The sequence below is a fragment of the Prunus dulcis genome, unplaced genomic scaffold (assembly GCF_902201215.1).
Source record: "Prunus dulcis unplaced genomic scaffold, ALMONDv2, whole genome shotgun sequence".
NCBI lineage: Eukaryota > Viridiplantae > Streptophyta > Magnoliopsida > Rosales > Rosaceae > Prunus > Prunus dulcis.
The window spans coordinates 9,056-17,917 of record NW_023010299.1 but is presented as its reverse complement, the minus strand read 5'-3'; the positions used below and the strand labels follow the sequence as shown (position 1 = coordinate 17,917).

The window sequence follows — 8,862 nt, the reverse complement described above, 5'->3', positions numbered from 1 at the left end:
GCTCGACAGTATCTGATTAAAAAACAATCTTCCTCCTGGTCTCTTGTCGACATTGTTCCAGCACCAACCCCACCATTTCTCTGTTACCATAATTAATCCAAGTTCTTGCATGTTTTTTATTTTTATTTTTTAATATTTATCAACAAAAACAAACAAAACCTTTCTCTCCATCTCATTCTTCCTTTCCATCTCTCTCTCTCTCCAACCTCCTCATGAAAAAACCACAAATTAAGCCTTCCTCCTCTCAATTCTCACTCTAAACAACAAAACCCTTCTCCTCATTTTTGAGAAAACAAAGCCAGAAAACCAGTAACCATGATCACTGGCAAGGACATATACGATGTTTTTGCAGCCATAGTCCCTTTATACTTGGCTATGATCTTAGCCTACGGTTCCGTCCGGTGGTGGAAAATCTTCACTCCGGACCAATGCTCCGGCATAAACCGCTTCGTGGCGGTTTTCGCCGTCCCATTGCTCTCCTTCCACCTCATCTCCTCCAACAACCCTTACGCCATGAACTACAAGTTTATCCTCGCCGACTCCCTCCAAAAATTTGTCATCCTGGTCGCCTTGTTTCTCTGGTGAGCCTTCTCCAAACGTGGCAACCTCGAGTGGATGATCACGTTCTTCTCCCTCTCCACCCTCCCCAACACCCTCGTCATGTGCATGTTAGTGTTTTGTATTTAGCTTGTAGGTTTTTGTTGACAGATCTACTGAACAAAATGAACCCTTTTTGTGAAACGTATGCAGAGAGGAAAACAACACAGAGAGGAGAGAATGTTTCAGTCTGTATATTTCTGTATTGCATGAGTGTCAAAAACATTCTATATGCATGACACAAGCTGCCAAAAAACAGATCCTAAAAACTAGGACACAAGGACTCATCTCCAGCCATTCAAGGTCATTGGAGGCTATGATTCTTACACCTAGACTAGAAATCATTACAGCAGAAAGGACTAAGAACAGCTGTCATTCTTAGCTGTAGAGTTTCTCAAAATAGTAAGAAAACTAGCCATTGGATATACCATAACAGCTATTACTATAAAAGGAAACTTCTTCAGCTCATTCAATTCTTCATCCTCTTAACTGTCAATCTGCAGGATTAACTTCTGCATCTTGATTCATCACTAGTATGCAGCTTAACTCTCAACAGCCTCTCCTAAGCTGCTTATTCGTTTAACTCCAAGCTTCAACCTCAAATAATTGAATCGATCTTTGGGTAGAGCTTTTGTAAAAATATCTGCCAACTGTTCTTCACTTATGCAGAATCTCATGTCAATCACCCCTTCTTGTAAAGCTTCCCTTATGAAATAGTACCTTCGGTTTATGTGCCTTGTTTTATGATGGAAAACAGGGTTTTTGACCATTGATATTGCTGACATGTTGTCACAAAACAATGGTGTTGCATAAGGTTGCATTTCACCAAAATCATCCAACACAAACCTTAGCCAGATAGCTTGAGCAGTTGCCTCAGCTGCTGAGACGTATTCTGCTTCTGCAGTTGACAATGCAACTGTGTTTTGCTTGACTGAAGCCCATGAAAAAGCTTCACTACCAAAACTGAATGCATATCCGGATGTGCTTCTACTGTCATCTTCACTGCCAGCCCAATCAGAGTCACAAAAACCAATCAGAACAGCATTCATGTCCCTTGTAAATTCAATGCCATAGCTGAGAGTGCCTTGAATGTATCTGAGAACCCTTTTTGCAATTCCCATGTGTTTCTTTGTGGGGCTATGCATGAATCTTAATAGCAAACTGGCTGCAAACATTATATCAGGCCTGGTTGCAGTCAGATACAACAGGCTGCCAACAATTTTTCTAAACAAACCTTCATCAGCCAACTGACTTCCATCAACTTTCTTTAGTTTCTCACCAGTGGGTAGAGGAATTGTTACTGACTTACAATCCTCGAGACCAAACTTCACAAGCAAGGACTTTGCATACTTGCTTTGATGAATAAACACCCAATTTTCTGTTTGTAGAACTCCCATTCCCAAGAAATGATGTAGGAGTCCTAAATCAGTCATTTCATACTTCTGCATCATGTCCCTTTTAAACTCACTAAGCAAAGCATTACTGTTTCCAGTATAAACTATATCATCAACATATATAGAGACAATGATCAGTTTTCCTTCTTCATCAGTTCTGGTATATAAGGTGGCCTCACTGGTGCTTCTTTTGAAATTGCAGCTAGTTAGATAGGTGTCAATTTCACTGTACCAAGCTCTGGGAGCCTGCTTCAAACCATAGAGAGCCTTCTTCAATTTATAGACCTTATGACTTGCTGTTTTCACTTCAAACCCCTCTGGTTGCTCAGTGTAAACCTCCTCCTCAAGTACTCCATTCAAGAAGGCTGACTTAACATCTAATTGGAACAACTTCCAACCCTTTTGTGCTGCAAGTGCAATCAAAGTTCTAATTGTATCTAACCTTGCCACAGGGGCAAAGGTTTCATTGTAATCAATACCAGGTTTCTGAGCATACCCTTTAGCTACAAGCCTAGCCTTGTGTTTTTGAAACGTTCCATCAAGATTCAGCTTGGTTTTGAACACCCATTTGACTCCTATGACTGGTTTATCTGTAGGCCTTTCCACTAGCTCCCAAGTTCCATTCTTTTCAATAGTTTCAATCTCAGCATTCATTGCTTCCTTCCATGCTTTGTCTTCAATAGCTTCATAATAAGTTTCAGGTTCAATAATGGTCATGTGACATCTTGCATAAATGTCCTCCAAACTTTTCAGCTTTACTGGTGTATTGCTTGGAGTTGACCCTTGACTAGTACCACTGCCATTACTTTCAGAGACATGTTCATCATCTGAGATTAATTGATTCAGATTTGGTGAAGCAATGCTGTGAGTTTCATGAAAGGTTCCTTCTGGTTCAATTATCTCAGAACCTCCATTTTCAAAGATGGGAGTCACATGGACAGTTTCATCTTGCTTGCTTTCCCAATTCCAGGATTTGTTCTCATCAAAAACAACACTTCTAGAGAGTATGATCTTCTCAGTTTGGAGAATATAGATCCTGTAACCCTTCTCACAGCTGCCATAACCCATAAAAATTCATTTGCTTGCTTTGTCATCAAACTTCTGTCTAAGATTTGATGGAATGTGACTGTAACAGATACTTCCAAATACTCTCAGGTGTTTTACACCTGGTTTTCTTCCTGTGAAAGCTTCAAATGGAGTTTTGTCTGTAATTGAAGTGGTATAGCACCTGTTTTGCAGATACACAGCAGTACCAACTGCTTCAGCCCAGAACTTTACAGGAATTTTCTTCTCAGTCATCATTGATCTTGCCATTTCACAAATGGTTCTGTTTCTTCTTTCAGCAATCCCATTTTGCTGAGGTGAGTAGGCAATAGTCAATTGCCTCTCCATGCCAAGATCACTGCAATACTCAAGGAATTCATGTGAAGTGTATTCTCCTCCTCTGTCACTTCTTAGTTTCTTTAAATTGAATCCACTTTGTAGCTCAACAAAAACTTTGAACTTTTTGAACACGCTTATCACACTTGACTTGTTTATGAGAAAATATACCCAACACATTCTTGAATAGTCATCAATGAATGTGATGAAGTATTTATTTCCTCCAATGGACTCATTTTGCATTGGACCACATACATCCGTGTGTATCAACTTAAGTGGATTCTTAGCTCTCCAAGGCTTCTCATTCTCAAATGGTTCTCTGTGGCTTTTACCATGCACACAGCCTTCACATACTCCTTCTTTTTTTGAGAAATCAGGTAAGCCTAACACCATTTGTGTTTGCTGCATTTTTTTCATGCTTGCAAAATTCAAATGCCCCAATCTTCTATGCCAAATCCATGGATCTTCTTGTACTGCTGCTTTCATTCCCATTGAGCAGATAGATTCCATAGACAATGGAAAGCATCTATTTCCAGCCATTGCTACTTTGGCAACAACATTGTCAAGGATGTTGTCATCACATATTAATGCATAGTTTCCTCCAAATAGAATGTAGTACCCATGCTCCATCATTTGTCCTATACTTAACAAATTCTCATCTAGACCAGGGACTAACAGCACCTCATTTATATATATTCTCCCTTTTCTTGTCTCAACTACAAGTGTCCCTTTTCCTGTGGCTTGAACCAGATCACAGTGCCCATTTTCACTTTGCAGGTCACTGATTTATCAAGATTGATCAACAAGGACTCTTGAGAGATCATGTGGTTGCTGCAAGCACTGTCAACAAACCACACAGACTTGCTTGATGCAATTGAACTTGCATGACAAGCATAGAACATTGTTCCTGTGGTTACCTCTTCCTCCTTTGCACAGTTTGCAACTTGTTTGCCATTGTCACAATCCTTAGTTAAATGACCAAACCTATTGCATTTTCCACATCTAGGTTTGCCTTTGTGCCTGCACACTCCAAAATGAAACTTCTGACAGACTTGGCACTGTGGTTTCACACCTCCTTGACTGCTACTTCCTTGCTTGTTTTGTGAATTGAAACTGTTGTTCCAATTCCCTCCAGAGCCATTATTCCAATTTGAGCCATTATTGTTGTTAAAGTTTCCACCTTGAGACCAATTTGAACCCTTTTTGTTCTGTCCTTGCCATTTTTGATTTTGCTTTCCCTAAGAACTTTTGTTAGCTCTAGAAGCTTGATTATTTCCAACTCTAAGACTGCTAAAAGCTTTCTCAGTTCCTGCCAATTTATCCCTTTCATCATGTAGATCCTCTCTCTTATCATAGACTTTGACAGATGCAAGAATTTCTTCAACTCTAATAGTGTCAAGGTCTCTGGTTTCTTCAATGATTGACACTATGGACTTGTACCTCCTACTTAGACTCATCAACAATTTTTGAACAATCCTTTTCTCTGTTACATCTTCTCCTAGAGATTTCAGGTTGTTTACAGTTTCAAAAAATCGAGTCAAGTAGTCATCCAGAGATTCAACATCATTCATTCTTAAATATTCAAAATCAGCTCTAATAGCTTATAGTTTCACAGCTCTTACCTTTTTATCTCCTCTGAACTCACTTCTTAGAATTTCCCAAGCACCTTTTGCAGTCTTCTCATTTCTGATGCATGGAAAGAGTTCATCTGTTAGTGCTCCTTGAATAAGGCTCAAAGCCTTGGCATTTTTGATCTTATCTTCTCTGGAGATAGTAGGTGCTTCCACTCTCCATGCAGTCTTCCCTTGAGATGACCACACGGGCCTCCAGCTTCAACCAGACGGATTTTTACGCCATGTTTAGTGCCAGCAAGGCGCCGAGCCGCAAACACGGCTATACAAACAGTTTCCAAGGCGGATTCGGGGATGATGAGGAGGCGTTGAAGATGAGCACTACTAATAAGAAGAGGAGGGAGAGAAGCATGAGTTGTGAGGTCTTCAATGGTGGTATGGTCTCTTCGTATCCGCCTGCGAACCCAATGTTTGAGAGGTCTACCAGTGGCGTTCCGAAGAAAAAAGATAGTGGTGGTGGTAATGGTGAGGCAGTGCGTAATAAGGACCTCCATATGTTTGTTTGGAATTCCAGTGCATCGCCAGATCCCGAAGGGAATCTTAGACATGCAGTAAATCGAGCTGCTTCCACTGACTTTGGGGTAATTGATCCTTCCAAGGCTGCAGCTCTTCAACAACATGAAACTGCTGCTTCAAAAGGTGAGTAGCAAATAATTTTTGGCTTAATTGTTTTGTTATCATTTTAGTTATGGTCAAATCTGACTTCCCCTGAAAGTCAAGTGACACTTTAGTCCATTGACCAAGGCTTGGTGTTCCATGTTGCCCCTACCGACAATTTCATTCAACAATATATTATTTTTGATGATGTAAGTTTGGTGTTCCATGTTGCCCCTACCGACAAATTCATTCAACAATATATTATTTTTGATGACGTGACCGGAGTATTTTATTAATTTCATACATGTTTTGGTCATTTACTCGCTATTCTGAATATGTGATGTGACAAAGTAGATTAAAATGTTAAAAAATATTTTTGAATAAAAAAATTATAACATTTTAAAAAGTATTTAATAGTAAAAAATATATCAATTAAAAATTATAACACCTCTACCACGTCATAAAAATTAACAGAGTTTTGGATGTATTTTTTTTTTAAGAAAGAAAATTCATTCATAAAATCAAAGACGTACACAGAAACAACAGTTAAAGAACCCCTAAGAAGCACTTCACTTCAACTCATAACCTTACAAACAAAACCTTGTATGACCAAGCATAGTTCTTCAATCGGTGTAGAGTAGAAGAGAACACCACATCCCTACAACTACCATCAGCATTGCTACTGCCACCATCATTGAAACAGAAACAAAACATTAGCCACTAGGTCTCACAACTCTCCTAATAAGAGATACAATTCAGTGTCACTACTGTCACTGCCACCGAGACAAAGACAACAGTACTCACCTAGAACACTGCAAAAACAACCAAACAAACCTAGACAATCTGGGGAGGAGAAGAGAGGATAAGAGGAAGGGAAAAGATAGGAGAAAAAGAAGGGGAGATGAGGAGAGGAAGGGAAAGATGGGCGGTGGGAAGGAGGGGCAACGTGGAACATCAAAAACCTTAATAAAAGGGGCAGAGTGAGTCACTTTAACTTCCAGACTGAAAAGTGAGATTTGACCATAATTTTAGGGTGCAACATAAAGCAGTTAAGCCACAATTTTATGATCCCATCCCCAAACATATTTGTCTTTTGTGTAAATTGCTAGGCAAGTACTTACGTGAGTCATTTCAGTCAATTGACGCCTTATCTGCTGGACACAAATTTCATTTTTCTATAGCAAAAACAATAGGGAAATCCTTTCACATGGATTTGATTTTTTGCTTTTATTCTCATTTAATTTGTTCACAAAATAATGTCACTATTTTACTTGTTAGAAATAAAGAAGAAGCATAAAGATTCATATTTGAGTTTGGTGAATAAATTTGGTGATCCCGTTTCAAAAATCGTGATATTTTTTTGGTTCTAAATGAAGGGCTCAATCTTGATTGGTATTTGATTTATATCCTAATTCCTTAAATTAAATGTGCAGGTATGCATCATTTAATTGCAAATATGAGTCCCGGGAGGAAAACGAGTGCAGATAGGGAGCTTGAGATCGAAGAAGAGTCCAAGTTTCCAGCAAGTGAGTCTCCGTACGGTAGTTTCCGGAAGAAGGTGGACATGGAAGACGGAGGTGTAGCCAAGAATCACCAAATGCCTCGTGCCAGTATCATGATTAGACTTATACTTATCATGATCTGGAGGAAGCTTTTTAGAAACCCCAACACCTACGCCAGCCTTCTTGGCTTGGCCTGGTCTCTCATATCATACAAGTAAATCTCTGTCTGTCTGTCTGTCTGTCTGTCTGTCTGTCTCTCTCTCTCTCTCTCTCTCTCTCTCGCTCTCTCTAGAATGCACCCATCATGCATTGTGTAGAAACCACTCAAAATATTACCATAAGCGTATCACTCACAAAAATATTTTGTGAGCAGGCCAATTTCATTTTTTACGAGAAATGCGATCAACTATCTTTACATAGCAGAAGAGACTAAGAAATTCCTGAAACTGATCCACCTAGATTAATATTTCAATCATTCGCAGGTGGCACATCAAAATGCCAACAATTGTAAGTGGATCCGTATCGATATTATCTGATGCTGGCTTGGGAATGGCTATGTTCAGTCTCGGTATTTATCTTCAGTTGACTCCAGTATATATTGACCTAAATGAACCATATAAAAGTATACTTTTTTAACCACTGTTTTTTCTTTCTTTCCAGGCTTATTCATGGCTTTACAACCAAAGATCATAGCTTGTGGAAAATCTGTTGCAACATTTGCAATGGCTGTTAGGTTTTTAGCAGGCCCAGCAGTGATTGCTGGAACCTCTATTGCTGTTGGTCTTCGGGGAGTTCTTTTACATGTTGCAATAGTTCAGGTTCACAATCTCAATCTCCCAGCAATACCCACTTTTCTTAAAATTTAAAGTTAAGAATTTAAAACTGCATATGTAATTAAATGCTTAAATACTTTTGTTTTCAGGCTGCTCTTCCTCAAGGCATTGTTCCTTTTGTATTTGCCAAGGAATACAATGTCCATGCAGACGTACTTAGGACTGCGCAGGGACGGACCCACAGTGGGGTCGATGGGGTCAAACGACCCCATGGACTCCATGAAAGCAAGGTAGAAAATCCCTTTGAATTGGGGTGTGACCCCATGAGAATGGCTGAAGGGAGAGGAGTTGCAGGAGGAAGAAGAAGTTGAACAGGAATCTGATTTTTGTTTGAAAGAAGCTGGCCAAAACGGCGTCGTTTTGGACTAGCAGCGAATTTTTTTTTAAAAACTCGCTGGCCAAAACACCGTCGTTTTGGACCAGGAGTACCGAATTTTTTTTAAAAAGACCTCGCCAAAACGACATCGTTTTGGTCCAGGTGTTTTGAAAAAAAAAAAACAGAGCAGATTTATCTCTGCCCAGCTTCTTTCCTCCAGAATTTTCATCCCCAAAACACCTATTTTCTAAACCCTCAAACCTAAATCCCCAATCTCCACCCCCCACAAACCTTTAACCCTCTTCCCCACCAAGCCTTTAAGCCCCAAATCCTCCATTGTCGCCGCTGCCAGCAGCCCCGCGTACTTTTACACTATGACCCTACGACATAAAATTCCTGGGTCCGTCCCTGGCACTGCGTAAGTTTATTTACTTATTTAAGGAGCTCTTCCTGAATTTTAAGGAGCCATGCTTTCGTCGGAACAAAATTGATGATGAAAAAAAGGACTTTAACTTGAATATATTATGGTGTTGGAATTATTGCAGGGTCATTTTTGGAATGCTGCTAGCCGTGGCCGTAACAATAATCTACTATATTGTTCTTGGGCTCTAG

General features: G+C 39.7%; 2 protein-coding genes across 2 annotated transcripts; one reads left to right on the top strand and one right to left on the bottom strand.

Moving 5' to 3' along the window:
• Positions 1–4,609: 4,609 nt before the first annotated feature.
• Positions 4,610–4,942, bottom strand: LOC117613398. Its single transcript, XM_034342005.1, has one exon. The coding sequence runs from the start codon at positions 4,940–4,942 to the stop codon at positions 4,610–4,612; it is 333 nt and encodes a 110-aa protein (XP_034197896.1).
• A 221-nt stretch (positions 4,943–5,163) lies between these two features.
• LOC117613400 (auxin efflux carrier component 2-like) lies at positions 5,164–8,862 on the top strand. Its single transcript, XM_034342008.1, has 6 exons — positions 5,164–5,641; positions 7,033–7,315; positions 7,584–7,669; positions 7,762–7,919; positions 8,024–8,100; positions 8,796–8,862. Exons 1-6 carry the CDS (start codon positions 5,164–5,166, stop codon positions 8,860–8,862), a joined length of 1,149 nt encoding a protein of 382 aa, XP_034197899.1.

Bases quoted from the DNA above. Each gene is read 5' to 3' on its own strand.
- LOC117613398 (XM_034342005.1), bottom strand. From the start codon at position 4,942: ATGAATGATGTTGAATCTCTGGATGACTACTTGACTCGATTTTTTGAA.
- LOC117613400 (XM_034342008.1), top strand. From the start codon at position 5,164: ATGCAGTCTTCCCTTGAGATGACCACACGGGCCTCCAGCTTCAACCAG. The intron at 7,316-7,583 runs GTAAATCTCTGT...AATCATTCGCAG, and splicing joins TGGTCTCTCATATCATACAA to GTGGCACATCAAAATGCCAA. The intron at 8,101-8,795 runs GCAGGGACGGAC...GAATTATTGCAG, and splicing joins GCAGACGTACTTAGGACTGC to GGTCATTTTTGGAATGCTGC.